Below are 19,368 nucleotides of genomic sequence, written 5' to 3'. Positions count from 1 at the left end.
CTTCCTAACAAAGACTGTAATGAATTTGCCAGAATTGTACATAATTATGACATAACATTGAAGATTGTGCAATCTAACAGAAATATTTAGACTTAGGGTTGCCATCCGTTCGATAAAATACGGAACGGTTCTGTATGTGACTGAAATAATAAATGTTTTTTTGTTTTCGAAATGATTGTTTCCGGATTTGACAATATTAATGACCAAAGGCTCGTATTTCTGTGTGTCTATGATTTGATAGAGCAGTCTGACTGAGCGGTGGTAGGCAACAGCAGGCTCATAAGCATTCATTCAAACAGCACTTTACTGCATTTGCCAGCAGCTCTTAGCAATGCTTAAAGCACAGCGCTGTTTATGACTTCAAGCCTATCAACTCCCGAGATTAGGTTGGCCATACCTAAGCGCCTATTAGAACATCCGATAGTCAAAGGTATATGAAATACAAATGATATAGAGAGAAATAGTCGACGCGTCATAATTCCGATAACTACAACCTTAAACTTCTTAACTGGGAATATTGAAGACTCATGTTATAAGGAACCACCAGCTTTCTTATGTTCTGAGCAAGGAACTTAAACGGTAGCTTTTTTACATGGCACATATTGCACTTTTACTTTCTTCTCCAACACTTTTTGCATTATTGAAACCAAATTGAACATGTTTCATTATTTATTTGAGACTAAATAGATTTTATTTATGTGTTATATTAGGTTAAAATAAGTGTTCATCGTTCATTCAGTATTGTTGTAATTGTCATTATTACATACCGATTAAATCGGCCGATTTTTATCTTTTTTGGTCCTCCAGTAATCGGTATCGGCGTTGAAAAATCATAATCGGTCGACCTCTAGCCCTGATGACGTTAAACAGTCCAATGTCATTTTACCATGACATTGTACTGTGAATAAAAAAAATGCAATGACAAAAAGCATGAATAATCATGCATCAAGCACTGCTAAGAATACCATGTATCATAGTCTGTCTGAATGACTAAGAGTGTATTACCTAGTTATAACCAGCATGCTCATATTGAAGAGTAGATGACGGTTATAGAGTAAATAATAACTATACATATGTTGTCTGCCTCCACAGGAAGTGGTTGGCCAGTTGGCGGAGGTGCTCAACATGGCCGAGGCGGTCCAGTCACACTTGATCTCAGAGGAGCTGCCTGAGTGGAAGAAGAGGCAGCAGAGCTCCTGTATTGGAGGACCACCCAACGCATGTCTGGACCAACTGCAGAACTGGTGAGGAGACTAGTTCATTCTTTTGGGCATCTCTTGTCTGATCAAGCAAAAAGATGAATTTAGGAACCCAACAAAATAAAGTATTGTTCTTATTCTGCTTCATCTTCTTCTTCCCCTGTAGGTTCACAGCGGTGGCAGAAAGCCTGCAGCAGGTGAGGCAGCAGCTGAAAGAGCTCCAGGAACTAGAGCAGAAGTACACATATGACAACGACCCAATCAAACAGCATAAAGGCTTCCTGGAGGGGCGGGCCTTGGCACTGTTCCGGAACCTCCTAGAACAGTGAGTGACACCACACTTGTATTCCGAATTTAAACACCCACTCTGTTTTTGCTGCCGTTTTTGATCATTTAAATTGTGTATATATATATATGCGCCTCTATACAGTATATCACCTAAAAATTCCTTGTTTCTCTGTGGTGTGTCTTAGTTCCTTGGTGGTAGAGAGACAGCCCTGTATGCCCACACATCCACAGAGACCTCTGGTGCTGCAGACAAAGATGCCGTTCACTGTCAAGCTCAGGTAAGCACAAACACAACAGCACCTCCCGTCTGTAGTTCTTCCCATCTGTAGTTCCTATGGATCCTTACAGTCCTGGGTGAGTTTTAATTTGTATTTCCTCTCCTCTAGATTTCTTGTGAAGCTCCAGGAATTCAACTATCAACTCAAAGTGAAAGCTTTGTTTGACAAGTAAGGAAAGGAGTGTGGAGTTATTTTGTCCTGCTCTTGAATTTGTGATGTGAATACATAACTAAAGGGGAATGCACGTTTTCTTTTCTCTCCAGGGACGTTACAGAAAATAAAGGGTTTCGTAAGTTCAACATATTGGGCACCAACACAAAAGTTATGACTATGGAGGAGTCAAATGGAAGCTTGGCTGCAGAGTTTTTCGAGTTGGTAAGCTCGCACCATTTCAAATGGCATACAGGGCACTACATCTGAATGAGTTGTCCCATTTGTCCATTTGGACCTGCACTGTCATCACTCTTTACAGCAGGGTTCCCCAACTGACGGTCATTTTATTTGGAGGTCAAGTGGCAGGTCAAGGTGTATTTTTATTTATTTTTTACTGTAAAAACACCAGCAAATCAGCTCCAAGTGATTTTAATTTTGGAAATCTGTTCCAAAGTATTCCCACGCATATTAAATAAATATATGTGACCGTATACAAATGTAAGCAAGGTTTGATATGATTGTGTTATAGTAAAATATGATATCTGTTTGGGCTTCTTGCGGTAAGTTTGTAGTCTACAAATGATTTGTAATTATGTTCCGGCACCCTGACCATCCTCTCAAGAAAATATCGGCCTGCAGCTGAATCTACAGTAGTTGATGATCCCTGCTTTACAGTTTATTCTTTGATCTCGACACAGAACCTGCAAGAGCAGAGAGTGACTGGAAGAGGAAAGAAAGAGGTAAGAGACCTAAGAGAGCTGGTTTCTGATTGGTCTTAAATGGGCTATAATGACCAGGTAATCTGTACAGTATTTGTGAATTTCATGATGAGTATTAAATACATTCTGGTGCGGATTAGGTTTCTCTGTCTGACCATGTTATTCCAGGGGCCTCTTATTGTGACAGAGGAGCTGCACTGCATCTGCTTTGAGTCGGAACTCCGCCAGTCAGGTCTGGAAATCAAACTAGGGGTAAGTGATCTGAAATATAGAGATTCAGGCCTACACTCCCATTTTTACGAGGCCCAACAGCGCTCTGGCCTTATTTAATTTGCCTTAGTCTGACCTCTGGTCCATTTTAGACCATCTCCCTGCCCATCGTGGTCATCTCCAACTGCAACCAGCTGCCCAGTGGCTGGGCCTCCATCCTGTGGTACAACATGCTGACCAGCGAGCCCCAGGTAGTCTTCTCTCAAGGTTCCTTCCTCCTAGGGAGTTTTTCCTTGCCTTGAAGGTGCTTTGCTGGCTTACTGTCAAACACTTTGTGACAATTTGATTTAACAATGAGTTTTTAAATAAATATGATTGATTTGTTGGAACAGGACCTGGAGTTCTTCCTGAGCCCTCCGACAGTGTCCTGGGGTCAGCTGTCCGAGGTGCTGAGCTGGCAGTTTTCCTCTGTCACCAAGAGGGGGCTCAATGATGAGCAGCTAGGCATGCTGGCTGACAAACTACTGGGCCAGAAAGCACAGAGGAATCCTGAGGGCCTTATCTCCTGGACCATGTTCGGTGCTGTCAAGGTAGGTTAGGATTAGAGTAAACAGAATATTTGATACCAGTTTAAACAAAGTACAACTGATAAAGGATTTATATACTGTAGCAAACATAAATGCTTCATAAACACTACATAAATGCTTCACAAATCATCTATAAGTGTATATAATGCTCTTTAAAGGGTGAAAAAACAACTCCCACTGTAGGGTGTCTTGCCAAATGTGACATAATGTCCTATGTATGTTTATACACCATTTATAGAGTATGACATACACTTGAAGATGATTTGTGAAGCCTTTATGTATGCTATATAAATCCTTTTATAAGTTTTACTTTGTTTAAAATATTTACAGTTCACAAAGAGAGATACGTATGTATGTATGACATCGAGTAAGTGCTCCCTTGTGTCAACTACAGAGCCTCAGTGAGAATAGCGTTCCCTTCTGTCTGTGGATCGAAGACATCCTGGACCTCATCAAGAGACATCTGCTGTCCCTGTGGAATGATGGGTGAGTTATTCTTTACTCTTTTTGGGATTGACAATTACAAATAACTAGTGCTCTTGTAGGGATGACATATTAGCTGAATGGCTACATCTGGCACATTGACAGCCATGATGAACAATGTGCATTGTCCCTGTCTACTAAAACAACTACAGTAATGTAAGTAATAAAGAAATGTTGCTTGTTCCCTCCCACTACAGTTGCATCCTGGGCTTTGTGAGTAAGGAGAGGGCAAAGGCCATGCTGACTGGGAAGTGTCCAGGCACGTTCCTTCTGCGCTTCAGTGAGAGTAGCAGAGGCGGAGCCATCACATTCACTTGGGTGGAACACGACCTAAACGGTGAGTAGCACACTTGCGCAAGGACACACACTGTAGCCATTTACAATTAAAGGTGTTATATTTGAATCTGTGTTTGTTTATTTTCGTTTTTGTTATTCTAGCAGAGTGGATTACTGGGTGGAATCCAGAAGGCAGCATGGGAGTATAGGAAAACACTACACTAAATTCTCAATAAAGAGGTCCTCAACCAACAAACTAAATTGCCCAAAAGGGACCAAATCAAACTTGATTTGTCACGTGTCAAATACAACAAGTGTAGACCTTACCGTGAAATGCTTACTTACAAGCCCTTAACTAACAGTGCAGTTCTAGAAGAGTTAAGAAAATATTTACCAAATAAACTAAAGTAAAAAATAATAAGTAACTCAATAACAAAACAATAACGCGGCTATATACAGGGGATACATGTAGGTAGGGGTGAAGTGACTATGCTTAGAGAATAAACAGCAAGTAGCAGCAGTGTACAAAACAAATGGAGGGGGGGTTAATGTAATAGTGGGGTGGCCATTTGATTAATTGTTCATCAGTCTTATGGCTTGGGGGTAAAAGATGTTAAGGAGCCTTTTGGTCCTAGACTTGGCTATCTGTTACTACTTGCCGTGCGGTAGCAGAGTAATCAGTCTATGACTTGAGTGACTGGAGTCTCTGACAATTTTTGGGGCTTTCCTCTGACACCGCTTATTATAAAGGGTCTGGATGGCAGGAAGCTTGGTCTGTGATGTTCTGGGCCGTACTCACTACCCTCTGTAGTGCCTTGTGGTCAGATGCCGAGCAGTTGCCATACCAGGCGATGATACAAGTGGTCAGGATGCTCTCGATGGTGCAGCTGTAGAACGTTTTGAGGATCTGGGGACCCATGCCAAATCTTTTCAGTCTCCTGAGGGGGAAAAGGTTTTGTCTTGCCCTCTTCACGACTGTCTTTGTGTGTTTAGACCATGATAGCTTGTTGGTGATGTGGACACCAAGGAACTTGACGCTCTTGACCTGCTCCCCGACAGCCCTGTTGATGTTAATGGGGACGTGTTCGGCCCACCTTTTCCTGTAGTCCATGAAGAGCTCCTTTGTCTTGCTCACATTGAGGGAAAGGTTGTTGTCCTGGCACCACACTGCCAGTTCTCTGAACTCCTTCCTATAGGCTGTCTCAGGCCTACCACTGTTGATTCGTCAGCAAACGTAATGATGGTGTTGGAGTCGTGTTTGGCCACACCGTCGTGGGTGAACAGGGAGTACAAGAGGGGACTAAATACACACCCCTGAGGGGCCCCAGTGTTAAGGATCAGCATGGTAGACGTTGCCTACCCTTACCACCTGGGGGCGACCCGTCAAGAAGTCCTGGATCCAGTTGCAGAGGGAGATGTTTAGTCCCAGGGTCCTTAGCTTAGTGATGAGCTTCGTGGGCACTATGGTGTTGAATGCTGAGCTGTAGTCAATGAACAGCATTCTCACATAGGTGTTCCTTTTGTCCAGGTGGGAAAGGGCAGTGTGGAGTGTGATTGAGATTGCGTCATCTGTAGATCTGTTGGGGCAGTATGCAAATTAGTGGGTCTAGGGTATCGGAGGATACTATTGATGTGAGCAATGACCAGACTTTCAAAGCACTTCATGGCTACCGACGTGAGTGCTATGGGGCGGTAATCATTTAGGCATGTTACCTTCGCTTCCCTGGGACTATGGTGGTCTGCTTGAAACATGTTGAAAATGTCAATGAAGACACTTACCAGTTGGTCCGTGCATGCTTTGAGTACATGTCCTGGTAACCCGTCTGGCCCTGCGGCCTTGTGTTTATGTTGACCTGTTTAAAGGTCTTGCTCACATCGGCTATCGAGAGCATTATCACACAGTCATCCAGAACAGCAGGTGCTCTCGTGCATGCTTCAGTGTTGCTTGCCTTGAAGCGAGCATAAAAGGCATTTAGCTCGTCTGGTAGGTTCCCGTCACTGGTCAGCTTGCGTCTGGGTTTCCCCTTGTAGTCCGTAATAGTTTTCAAGCCCTGACACATCCGACGAGCGTCAGAGCCGGTGAAGTATGATTCAATCTTAATCCTGTATTGACGCTTTGCTTGTTTGATGGTTCGTCTGAGGGCATAGCGGGATTTCTTCTCAGCGTCTGGATTAGTGTCCCACTCCTTGAAAGCGGTAGCGCTAGCCTTTAGCTCGATGCGGATGAATCCCAGAACGTATTCCAGTCTGTGCTTGCAAAACAGTCCTGTAGTGTAGCATCCGTGTCTTCTGACCACCAATGCATCCAACTGTAGATTATTCTCAATGGTTCTATAAATGAGGTGCAAATCAACTAAAAGTTGTTTAATCCTAAATCTGTAGTGACAGAAGGAATTTCAAGAGTTAACCATCCCTGTGACGTCGTATGGTAACTCATACTTCTATATGTTAGTAACAATGTTAGGTAAATTGTTTGTTTTTTTTGCAAAAGGGCTTTATAAATTAACAGAATGCAATGTTTTGACCAATGCGATGACAGAGGGCCAGCCTACTTTCTGTTAGAATGCAAAGATGAATGCTAAACCTGTCGCCAGATATAGAGTTGAAGTCGGAAGTTTACATACACTTACACGGAACCCAAACCGGCTGCGCGCGCCATCGTGCATAAATGTATTTTGTCCCCCCACACCAAAAGCGATCACGACACGCAGGTTAAAATATCAAAACAAACTCTGAACCAATTATGTTAATTTGGGGACAGGTCGAGAAGCATTAAACATTTATGGCAAATTTGTCCTATTTAGCTGGCTTGCTGTTGCTAGCTAATTTGTCCAGAGGATATAAACATTGAGTTGTTATTTTACCTGAAATGCACAAGGTCCTCTACTCCGCCAATTAAACCACACATAAAACAGTCAACCGAATCGTTTCTAGTCATCTCTCCTCCTTCCAGGATTTTTCTTCTCTTGACTTTATATTGTGATTGGCAACTTTCATAAATTAGGTGCATTACCGCCCCTGAACTCATTCGTCTTTCAGTCACCCACGTGGGTATAACCAATGAGGAGATGGCACGTGGGTACCCGCTTCTATAAACCAATGAGGAGATGGGAGAGGCAGGACTTGCAGCGCGATCTGTGTCAAAAATAGAACTGACTTCTATTTTAGCCCTTGGCAACGCAGATGCTTGTTGGCGCATGCGAGCAGTGTGGGTTCAATAATTGAATAATATAGATCTCTAAATTTATTTTGCAGCGCTCTCGACGCGAGCGGTGTCGTCAGCTTGTTAGGTTGGAGTCATAAACTTGTTTTTCAACTACTCTGCAAATTTCTTGTTAACAACTAGTTTTGGCAAGTTGGTTAAGACATCTACTTTGTGCATGACACAAGTCATTTTTCCAATAATTGTTTAGACAGAGTATTTGACTTATAATTCACTGTATCACAATTCCAGTGGGTCAGAAGTTTACATACACATAAGCCTTTAAACAGCTTGGAAAATTCCAGACAATGATGTCATGGCTTTAGAAGCTTCTGATAGGCTAATTGACATCATTTGAGTCAATTGGAGGTGTACCTGTGGATATATTTCAAGGCCTACCTTCAAACTCAGTGCCTCTTTGCTTGACATCATGGGAAAATCAAAAGAAATCAGCCAAGACCTCAGAAAAAAAATGTAGACCTCCACAAGTCTGGTTCATCCTTGGGAGCAATTTCCAAATGCCTGAAGGTACCACATTCATCTGTACAAACAATAGTACACAAGTATAAACACCATGGGACCAAGCAGCCTGATACCGCTCAGGAAGGAGACTCGTTCTGTCTCCTAGAAATGAACGTACTTTGGCGCGGAAGGTGCAAATCAATCCCAGAACAGCAAAGGTCCTTGTGAAGATGCTGGAGGAAATGGGTACAAAAGTATCTATATCCACAGTAAAACGATTCCTATATCGGCATGACCAGAAAGGCCGCTCGGCAAGGAAGAAGCCACTGCTCCATAACCGTCATAAAAAAGCTAGACTCCGGTTTGCAACTGCACCTGGGGACAAAGATTGTACTTTTTGGAGAAATGTTGTCTGGTCTTATGAAACAAAAATAGAACAGTTTGGCCATAATGAACATCGTTATGCTTGGAGGAAACCGGGTTAGCCGAAAAACACCATCCCAACCATGAAGCATGGGGGTGTCAGCATCATGTGCTTGCTGTTTGGGGTTTTAGGCTGGGTTTCTGTACAGCACTTTGAGATATCAGCTGATGTACGAAGGGCTATATAAATACATTTGATTTGATCATGTTGTGGGGGTGCTTTGCTGCAGGAGGGACTGGTGCACTTCACAAGATAGATGGCATCATGAGGGAGGAAAATTGTGGATATATTGGAAGCAACATCTCAAGACATCAGTTAGGAAGTTAAAGCTTGGTGGTAAATGGGTCTTCCAAATGGACAATGACCCCAAGCATACTTCCAACGTTATGGCAAAATGGCTTAAGGACAACAAAGTCAAGGTATTGGACTGGCAATCACAAAGCCCTGACCTCAATACTATAGAAAATTTGTGGACAGAACTGAAAAAGCGTGTGCGAGCAAGGAGGCCTACAAACCTCACTAAGTTACACCAGCTCTGTCAGGAGGAATGGGCCAAAATTCAACTTTTTGTGGAAGGCTACCCGAAACAACATTTTGACCCAAGTTAAACAATTACCAAATGCATTTACCAAGAACCAAATACTAATTGAGTGTTTGTAAACTTCTTACCCACTTTGAATGTGATGAAAGAAATTAATGCTGAAATAAATCATTCTCTTTACTATTATTCTGACATTTCACATTCTTAAAATAAAGTGGTGATCCTAACTGACCTAAGACAGGGAATTTTTACGAGGATTAAATGTCAGGAATTATGAAACTGAGTTTAAATGTATTTGGCGAAGGTGTATGTGAACTTCTGACTTCAACTGTACCTGTCACCCATGTTCCACAGATAAGCCTGTATTCCATGCTGTGGAGCCTTGTACCAAGAAGAAGCTGTCTGTCATCTCTCTACCTGAAATCATCCGCAACTACAAGGTGATGGCAGCTGGGAACATCCCAGAGAACCCACTCTGCTTCCTCTACCCAGACCTCCCCAAAGACGAGGCCTTCGGAAAGTTCTACACCAGGGCCTCAAAGGGTAAGCAGCCAGCAACCTTTTGTTTCTTTGTTCCTGATGCTTTCCTATATCTCTCAAATGCTTTTCAGACACCTCAAACCATACTTCATCTTGATTTATTTTTGTGGCGCAGCGGGCTAAAGCACTGCATCAGTGCTTGAGGCGTCACTACAGACACCCTGGTTCGAATCCAGGCTGGATCATGGATTGGGAGTCCCATAGGGCGGCGCACAATTGGCTCTGCGTTGTTTTGGAAGTACCTGGATTTCTGCCTAAATTGCTCATAAAATTTGATCTGATCTTCATCTAAGTCACAACAATAGACAAACAGTCTGCTTAAACTAATAACACACAAGAAATATACATTTTCATTATAGACGTTTTTTTCAATTATACTTTTTTTTTATTGAACACACTGTGTAAACATTTGCTGTGTAGGGTGGAAAAAGTATGTGAACCCTTGGATTTAATAACTGGTTGACCCTCCTTTAGCAGCAATAAACTCAACCAAACGCTTTCTGTAGTTGCGGATCAGACCTGCACAACGGTCAGGAGGATTTTTGGAGCATTCATCTTGTTGGTTTCTTATTTTTCAGAGAAGCTTTAACCAAGTTTATTCTTCCCAAAGGTCCTGTACAGCTGAAAACAGACAGCAAAGCATTTCAGACATCACAGTATATAAACATCCTACTTAAGACACTCCTCTTCCTTACAGTTTATTTTCTCCACATGAAGGTAACCAGATAGCAACCCTGATTACTCCCTTAAGGGGAACTGACCTCACCTCCTGACCCACATATATCCATATGTCATCCCTATATCAACACATCGCTCTCCTATCCTCCATCAAACACATTCCATTCTTTTTACAAACTCTTTTAATATCTCAAATGTTCAAAGTTTAGCCGACTCCAACAATCTTTACAAAACTGTTTCAGTTAAGCAATATTCTTAGGATGTCTGGTGTGAATCGCTCTCGAGGTCATGTCACAAGCATTTTAAATTGGGTTGAGGTCAGGTCTCTTACTGGTTCACTCCATAAGGCGTATTTTCTTCTGTTGAAGCCATTCTGTTGTTGATTTACTTCTGTGTTTTGGGTTGTTGTCCTGTTGCATCACCCAACTTCTGAGCTTCATTTGGCGGACAGATATCCTTACATTGCCCTGCAAAATGTCTTGATAAACTTGGGAATTAATTTTTCCGTCGATGATACCAAGCTGTCCAGGCTCCGAGGCAGCAAAGGAGCCCCAAACCACGATGCTCCCTCCACCATACTTTACAGTTGGAATTAGGTTTTGATGTTGGGCTGTGCCATTTTTTCTCCGCTCATAGTGTTGTGTGTTCCTTTCAAACAACTCAATTTGAGTTTAATTCTTCCACAGAATATTTTGCCAGAAGTGCTGTGGAACATCCAGGTGCTCTTTTGCGAACATGTTGGACAGCATTGGCTTCTTCTGTGGTGTCCTCCCAAAAACACCATTCTTGTTTAGTGTTTTACATATCGTAGACTCGTTAACAGAGATGTTACCATGTTCCAGAGATTTCTGTAAGTCTTTAGCTGACACTCTAGGATTCTTCTTAACCTCATTGAGCATTCTGTGCTGTGCTCTTGTAGTCATCTTTGCAGGACGGCCACTCCTAGGGAGAGTAGCGACAGTGCTGAACTTTTTCCATTTATTGACAATTCGTCTTACTGTGGACTGATGAACATCAAGGCTTTTAGAGATACTTTTGTAACCCTTTCCAGCTTTATGCAAGTCAACAATTCTTAATCTTAGGTCTTCTGAGATCACTTTTGTTCGAAGCATGGTTCACATCTGGCAATAATTCTTGTGAATAGCAAACTCAAATTTTGTGGGGTTTTTTTATAGGGCAGGGCAACTCTAACCAACATCTCCAATCTCGTCTCATTGATTGGACTCCAGGTTAGCTGACTCCTTTTGGTGAAGTCATTAGTCTAGGGGTACTTTTTTCCAACGTACACTGTGAATGTTTCAATTATGTATTCAATATAGACAAGACAAATACAATCATTTGTGTGTTATTAGTTTAAGCACGCTGTTTGTCTATTGCTGTGACTTAGAAGATCAGATCACATTTAACGAGGTAGTTCTAAAGTTTTTTTTGGGTAGATCTACAGAGGTCCTAAAAATAGCTGGTCCATCTTATGATCAAAATAAAACAATTATATATGTTAGCTTTATAGATATCGTCTCAGACTCCTTGGGGTTAAGCTTGTGGGTGTTGTAGAGCAAAACAGCTGACCCGTTTGTGAGTCTCAGCTGTCCATAGTGGGGTCATTTTGTTTCTGGCTTAAACCGTTCGGAGTTGACTGCCGTTTTCGTGGGAAGAAAAACAAACAGTCGGCATGCCGAAGGGATGGACTTCAAACGAGTCCCGTTTAGCTTGTCATGGACTAAAACGGCCATGAGTCTCAGCTTTCCATAATGGGGTCACTCCGCTGTAGAGCTGCCTGATTCCACCGCAGATGTGGTAAACTAACATCGGCGGATGTTGTGTATTGAGACACAGTTCATGCAAAAACAAAAGTCTCTAGGTTGAACAGACAGATTAGTTTTCCACGCAGGCACCTACATCGACTATAGGCACATCAAATATAAGCGTTTACAAAATAATAATAAGACATTTCACATTATAGAATTATAGGAATTAACAATCTGATGTTGGTCAGAAAATGGAAGGAAAAGATTAGGCATTCTATTACTGTTTAAAATCCCCTCAATGACATGATGTCTGGTAAACCTTTGGGGATGTTTATTATGAACAACACTTGGGATGCACGATATATTGGGGAGCATTTCGGAATCGGACGATATTAGCTAAAAATGCCAACATCGGCATGATGTCTAGTTTAACGCCGATGTGCAAAACCGATGTTAAAGCTGATGTGCATACCAATATAACATAGGTCGATGACGTAATGACGCCACGAGAAATGCAGTGCTATACAGAACAAAAGCAGAAAATACTAAGTGTACACTTCCAACAACTAAACAAGTTCAAGTCCAGCAGTCATTTGAAAGGATAAGAAAATTTAAGCGAGACAACTAGAAGGCGAAATCCATTAACGCCAAGATAGTGGAATTCATTGCCCTTGACAATCAACCGTGCGTTGTCGTGGATGATGTTGGCTTTCGCCGACTGGTCGAGCCCCGGTAGACACTATTTTTCAGATGTTGCCCTACCGGAGTTACACATTATTGTTGAAACTCACATCCGTGAGAGTCACTGCTATTAGCTTCACGACTGACATTTGGACCAGCGACGTCAGCCCCATGAGCATTATGATTCTGACAGCACAGTGTGTCGACAAGGATTTTGAACTGAGGAAAGCCGTTTTGCATGCTCAAGAATGTGCTGGTTTTCATACCACTGCTGCCATTTCAATGGCATTTTAAGAACATGTTTGAAACTTGGAAACATGAACACTCCTAGCTCCATTCGAACAACTGACTCGAGAAATAAGCTCAACTGCATCTGCAGCAGACGTGATACCCTCTGTCATGGTATTGAAACGCCTGCTCAACAAAATTGACGACATAGACCGTTGGGTTAACTAACAAAAGTCCTTGAGGCTGTGATCAAGCAATTTGGTGGTATTCTCTCTGAGCCACTTTACTGTGTCACCACCATGCTCGATGCTAGGTACAAAGGACCACTACTTCGATGCAGACAAACAGGGTTTATGTGAAATGTTACATACACAGCTGGACAAAATGGAAAAAGACACAATGATAGTGCGCACCGAGGAAGAGAGGCCACGGGCAGACAGATGAAACTTCACTGCTTGACATGCATGATGAAATCCTGGTTGAGAATGAAACTGAACAAATGAACAATGAAACAGCACTGCAAATAAGTTAAAAATAGGTTTTGATTATGTTTTACTGGTAATGGGGACATACAGTGCCTTGCAAAAGTATTCACCCCCGTGGCATTTTTCCTATTTTGTTGCATTACAACCTGTAATTTAAATTGATTTTTATTTGGATTTCATGGATTTTTTGGATCTCATAGTCCACTTGTGGTGACGTGAAATGGAAAATAATTACTTGTTTCAAAAAAATACCAAACGGAAAAGTGTTGTGTAATTATTCACCCCCTTTGCTATGAAGCCCCTAAATAAGATCTGGTGCAACCAATTACATTCTGAAGTCACATAATTAGTTAGATTGCACACAGGTGGACTTTATTTAAGTGTCACATGAGCTGTGTGTGTGTGTGTGTATATATACACCGGTTCTGAAAGGCCCCAGAGTCTGCAACACCACGAAGCAAGGGGCACCACCAAGCAAGTGACACCATGAACACCAAGGAGCTCTCCAAACAGGTCAGGGACAAAGTTGGGGAGAAGTACAGATCAGGGTTGGGTTATAAAAAAAATATCTGAAACTTTGAACATCCCACGGAGCACCATTAAATCCATTATTAAAAAATGGAAAGAATATGGCACCACAACAAACCTGCCAAGAGAGGGCTGCCCACCAAAACACACGGACCAGGCAAGGAGGGCATGAATCAGAGAGGCAACAAAGAGACAAGGTTACCCTGAAGGAGCTGCAAAGCTCCACAGCGGAGATTGGAGTATCTGTCCATAGGACCACTTTAAGCCGTAAACTCCAGAGCTGGGCTTTACAGAAAACTTGGCCAGAAAATAATAAGTAAACATGTTTGGCAAAAGGCATGTGGGAGACTCCCCAAACATATGGTCAGATGAGACTAAAATATATATTTTTGGCCATCAATGAAAACGCTATGTCTGGCGCAAACCCAACACCTTTCATCACCCTGAGAACTCCATCCCCACAGTGAAGCATGGTGGTGGCAGCATCATGCTGTGGGGATATTTTCCATCGACAGGGACTGGAAAACTGGTCAAAACTTGAAGGAATGATGGATGTTGCTAAAAATGCAGGGAAATTCTTGAGGGAAACCTGTTTTCAGTATTCCAGAGATTTGAGACTGGGACGGAGGTTCACTTTCCAGCAGGACAATGACCCTAAGCATACTGCTAAAGCAACACTCAAGTTAAGGGGAAACATTTAATGTCTTGGAATGTCCTAGTCAATGCCCAGACCTCAATCCAATTGAGAATCTGTGTTATGACTTAAAAGATTGCTGTACACCAGCGGAACCCATCCAACTGGAAGGAGCTGGAGCAGTTTTGCCTTGAAGAATGGGCAAAAATCCCAGTGGCTAGATGTGCCAAGCTTATAGAGACATACCCCAAGAGACTTGCAGCTGTAATTGCTGCAAAAGGTGGCTCTACGCCTCCCGGGTGGCGCAGTGGTTAAGGGCGCTGTACTGCAGCGCCAGTTGTGCCATCAGACTCCGTGGGGCGACGTACACTTGGCCTAGCGGCATCCGGGTTAGGGAGGGCTTGGCCGTTAGGGATGTCCTTGTCTCATCGCGCACCAGCGACTCCTGTGGTGGGCCGGGCGCAGTGCGTGCTAACCAAGATTGGCAGGTGCACGGTATTTCCTCCGACACATTGGTGCGGCTGGCTTCCGGGATGGATGCGCGCTGTGTTAAGAAGCAGTGCGGCTTGTGTATTGGAGGACTCATGACTTTCAACCTTTGTCTCTCCCAAGCCCGTACGGGAGTAGTGGCGATGAGACAAGCTAGTAGCTACTAAAAACGATTGGACACCACGAAATTGGGGAGAAAAAGGGGTAAAATTCAACAACAACAAAAGTGGCTCTACAAAGTATTTACTTTGGGGGGGTGAATAGCTATGCACGCTCAAGTTCAGTTTTTTTGTCTTATTTCTTGTTTGAAGAATGCCAAGGGGGGTGAATACTTTCACAAGCCACTGTACGTAAATGCTAACAAAATTACTTTTTGGTCAGTGTGTGTGTGTGTATCCTTTCTATGTAACTAGACTAGTGACGCCTCTTGCACTGAGATGCAGTGCCTTAGACCGCTGAGTCCATGTGTGTGTGTTAACTATTTAACTGTACTAGAACGCTTAAAAGGCCGCTAAAAATTGTTAATATTGGTTATCGGTATCATTTTTTGGGGGGCAAGGAAGATATCGGTATCGGACAAAAATGTACTATCGGTGCATCCCTAAACAACACCTTAATTGTCCATCTTGTCCACCATTTTGTTTTTCAGCATCAGAGCCCATGGATGTGGAGAGTCCCACTGGCACAGGATACATACAGAAAGTTTTCATTACAGTGTCGGAAGTGTAAGTTTAGAGTAGGCTACCCTTCAAACGTTGGGGGGGAACAAGTATTTGATACACTGCCGATTTTGCAGGTTTTCCTACTTACAAAGCATGTAGAGGTCTGTAATCTTTATCATAAGTACACTTCAACTGTGAGAGATGGAATCTACAACAAAAATCCAGAAAAATCACATGATTTTAAAGTAATTAATTAGCATTTTATTGCATGACATAAGTATTTGATGTATCAGAAAATAATAATTTAATATTTGGTATAGAAACCTTTTGTTTGCAATTACAGAGATCATACATTTCCTGTAGTTCTTGACCAGGTTTGCACATACTGCAGCAGGGATTTTGGCCCACTCCTCCTTACAGACCTTCTCCAGATCCTTAAGGTTTCTTGGCTGTCACTGGGCAATATGGACTTTCAGCTCCCTCCAAAGATTTTCTATTGGGTTCAGGTCTGGAGACTGGCTAGGCCACTCCAGGACCTTGAGATGCTTCTCACGGAGCCACTCCTTAGTTGCCCTGGCTGTGTGTTTCGTTGTCATGCTGGAAGACCCAGCCATGACCCATCTTCAATGCTCTTATTGAGGGAAGGAGGTTGTTGGCCAAGATCTCGCGATACGTGGCCCCATCCATCCTCCCCTCAATACGGTGCAGTTGTCCTGTCCTCTTTGCAGAAAAGCATCCCCAAAAGAATGATGTTTCCACCTCCATGCTCCATTGTTGGGATGGCGTTCTTGGGGTTGTACTCATCCTTCTTCCTCCAAATACGGCGAGTGGAGTTTCGACCAAAAAGCTCTATTTTTGTCTCATCAGACCACATGACCTTCTCCCATTCCTCCTCTGGATCATCCAGATGGTCATTGGCAAACTTCAGACGGGCCTGGACATGCGCTGTCTTGAGCAGGGGGACCTTGCATGCGCTGCAGGATTTTAATCCATGACGGCATAGTGTGTTACTAATGGGTTTTCTTTGAGACTGTGGTCCCAGCTCTCTTCAGGTCATTGACCAGGTCCTGCCGTGTAGTTCTGGGCTGATCTCTCACCTTCCTCATGATCATTGATGCCCCACGAGGTGAGATATTGCATGGAGCCCCAGACCAAGGGTGATTGACCTTCATCTTGAACTTCTTCCATTTTCTAATAATTGCACCAACAGTTGTTGCCTTCTCACCAAGCTGCTTGCCTATTGTCCTGTAGCCCATCCCAGCCTTGTGCAGATCTACAATTTTACCCCTGATGTCCTTAAACAGCTCTCTGGTCTTGGCCATTGTGGAGAGGTTGGAGTCTGTTTGATTGAGTGTGTGGACAGGTGTCTTTTATACAGGTAACGAGTTCAAACAGGTGCAGTTAATACAAGTAATGAGTGGAGAACAGGAGGGCTTCTTAAAGAAAAACTAACAGGCCTGTGAGAGCCGGAATTCTTACTGGTTGGTAGGTGATCAAATACTTATGTCATGCAATAAAATGCAAATGAATTACTTTAAAATCATATAATGTGATTTTCTGGATTTTTCTGTCTCTCAGTTGAAGTGTACCTATGATAATAATTACAGACCTCTACATGCTTTGTAATAGTAAAACATGCAAAATCGGCATTGTATCAAATAATTGTTCTCCCCACTGTACATATTTATTAATCTATAACAGGAAGACATTATATTTGCAATGTTCTGGTTTGGGTATAATCCATAATCTGATTGAATTAACCCTTATTTTGCAATGTGTTTTAGTCACCCATCTAGACTGCAAGACAAGATGATGCTCATGCCGCCAAAAGTGTTTGAAGAGCTGGAAAGTTGGCTAGTGCTCCATTTTTGGAGTGGAAGTCCTAAGAATATTTATACTGCTGTGGTAAGTGCAATTTCCTCTCTGGCTCTTTACTGTGATATTCAGCATTACTATGTCAAGGTAAATATGCACTCTTAGAAATGGGTTCTGTGGCTGTCCCCATAGGAGAACTCTTTTTGGTTCCAGGTAGAGCCATGTAAGGTTCCATGTAGAACCCTTTGTGGAAAGGGTTATACATGCAACCCAAAAGGGTTCTACCTGGATCCAAAAGGTTTTTTATTTGGAACCAAAATGGGTTATTTTAAGGGTTCTCCAATGGGGACAGCAAAGAACCCTATTTGGTTCTAGATGGCACCTTTTTTTTCTAAGAGTGTAGTATTATTTCTAACAAAGCTATCTACGCAAAACAAAACAAATATATGACATGTAAAGTGGGTCCCATGGTTCATGAGCTGAAATAATAAATAATTTTTCAGATTGACAAAGAGCTTATTTCTCTAAAACTATGAGCACATATTTGGTTACATCCCTGTTCGAGAGCATTTCTCCTTAGCCAAGAGAATCCTTCCACCTGACAGCTTTTTGATATGCCACACCTGATTAAACAGCATGATCATTACACAGGTGCACAGGTGCTGTGGACAATAAAAGGCCAAGTTAAAAGGTGCAGTTTTGTCACACAACACAATGTCACAGATGTCTCAAGTTCTGATTGAGTGTGCAATTGGCATGCTGACTACAGGAATGTCCACCAGAGCTGTTGCCAGAGAATTTAATGTTAAGTTCTCTATCATAAGCTACCTCCAACGACATTCTAGAGAAATTGGTAGTATGTCAAACCAGCCTCAGAACCGCAGACAATTTGTAACCACGCCAGCCCAGGACCTCCACATCCGGCTTATTCACCTGTGGGATTGTCTGAGGAGTATTGCTGTCTATAATAAAGACATTTTGTGCTAGAAAACTAATTCTGAATGGCTGCCCAGTGGGTGGACACCCCTGCTCGGTCATGTGAAATCCTAATTAATTTATTTCAATTGACTGATTTACATACATGAGCTGTAACTCAGTAAAATCTTTGAAATTGTTGCATGTTGTGTTTTATATTTAGGTTCAGTATACATTAAGTATATTTCAGGATGTTGTGCATCCATGGAAATAATCTGAATTCATGTAAACATAACAGGTCTGAAAACACAGCTTGTCCCCAAAAAGTGGTTTCTTGACAACTTTCCCCCGATGTGGGGTAAATTGAGCATAGGGACAGGGTAAATTGAGCATAGGGACAGGGTAAATTGAGCCACCTTGGGGTAAGTGGGTGATGGCGTCCCCTGACAGTGGGTGATGGTGCTCGTAGGTCAAAGTTTAATTAATTGAATGAGGTTGTGGTATATTGTATATCTTAAATGAATTCCTACATTCCGATATACTGTAGATCTCTATGTTCAGTATCACTTAGCCTTCCATTTCTTGACCAGTTGTCTGGGACAGAGATGTTGTTTCAATGTGCCAATTCGTAGGCAAGTACTCTACATTTAAGGTTACTAAGCCCATGAAACAGATCTGCGAGATTCTTGATATGTTCAGCAAGCTCAGACTCCATGTCGTCAGATATGAACATGTGTGTCTCTGCTACTCTATAATATCCTCTCTTTCACACCAATACATGTTTTTCTTTTTTTATCAACGTAACTCTTCAGTGTCCTTTAGTCTATTTTCTCATCCCTTGCTGCTGCTCAAATGGACTTCTTCCCTTCTCTCACTGACCTGGCTGCTCTCTTAAGAACCTCAAGGGGGGGGGTTTAGACCCCTGCGTGCTTTACATTTGTATACACGGCCCCATGGGGTCTGCTCTTTAACATAATAAATGCACTCAAGTTCATATGCATGACACATTGCAAAAATACTTAGCATATTATGCATAAAACTGACTAAATGTAATCGTAATTTGTATAGGGTATGGTAGCCATTGACTCAACTTACCCCAAGGCAAACATTTTGACAATATTAGCCTACACAGCTACAAGGATG

The 19,368-nt window shown here is 42.4% G+C and overlaps 1 protein-coding gene across 2 annotated transcripts in view; it reads left to right on the top strand.

The window, feature by feature from the left end:
• LOC135542507 (signal transducer and activator of transcription 1-alpha/beta-like) overlaps positions 1 to 19,368 on the top strand; it is a 43,733-nt gene that overhangs the window by 20,114 nt on the left and 4,251 nt on the right. The window contains exons 30-43 of one of the 2 annotated variants that reach the window (XM_064969515.1): positions 1,093 to 1,244; positions 1,366 to 1,524; positions 1,673 to 1,765; positions 1,874 to 1,933; positions 2,029 to 2,140; positions 2,617 to 2,658; positions 2,806 to 2,889; positions 3,000 to 3,098; positions 3,240 to 3,437; positions 3,829 to 3,920; positions 4,115 to 4,254; positions 9,177 to 9,365; positions 15,483 to 15,558; positions 17,280 to 17,400. In XM_064969515.1, the coding sequence (XP_064825587.1) occupies positions 1,093 to 1,244; positions 1,366 to 1,524; positions 1,673 to 1,765; positions 1,874 to 1,933; positions 2,029 to 2,140; positions 2,617 to 2,658; positions 2,806 to 2,889; positions 3,000 to 3,098; positions 3,240 to 3,437; positions 3,829 to 3,920; positions 4,115 to 4,254; positions 9,177 to 9,365; positions 15,483 to 15,558; positions 17,280 to 17,400 (1,617 nt within the window). Of the gene's footprint in view, positions 1 to 1,092; positions 1,245 to 1,365; positions 1,525 to 1,672; positions 1,766 to 1,873; positions 1,934 to 2,028; positions 2,141 to 2,616; positions 2,659 to 2,805; positions 2,890 to 2,977; positions 3,099 to 3,239; positions 3,438 to 3,828; positions 3,921 to 4,114; positions 4,255 to 9,176; positions 9,366 to 15,482; positions 15,559 to 17,279; positions 17,401 to 19,368 lie in introns of those variants that run through there. The other variant, XM_064969516.1, reaches the window with a different exon arrangement.

This window comes from Oncorhynchus masou, chromosome 6 (genome assembly GCF_036934945.1).
Source record: "Oncorhynchus masou masou isolate Uvic2021 chromosome 6, UVic_Omas_1.1, whole genome shotgun sequence".
Lineage (NCBI taxonomy): Eukaryota > Metazoa > Chordata > Actinopteri > Salmoniformes > Salmonidae > Oncorhynchus > Oncorhynchus masou.
The sequence above is the reverse complement of the archived record's forward strand: the minus strand, read 5'-3'. Positions and strand labels throughout refer to the sequence as shown.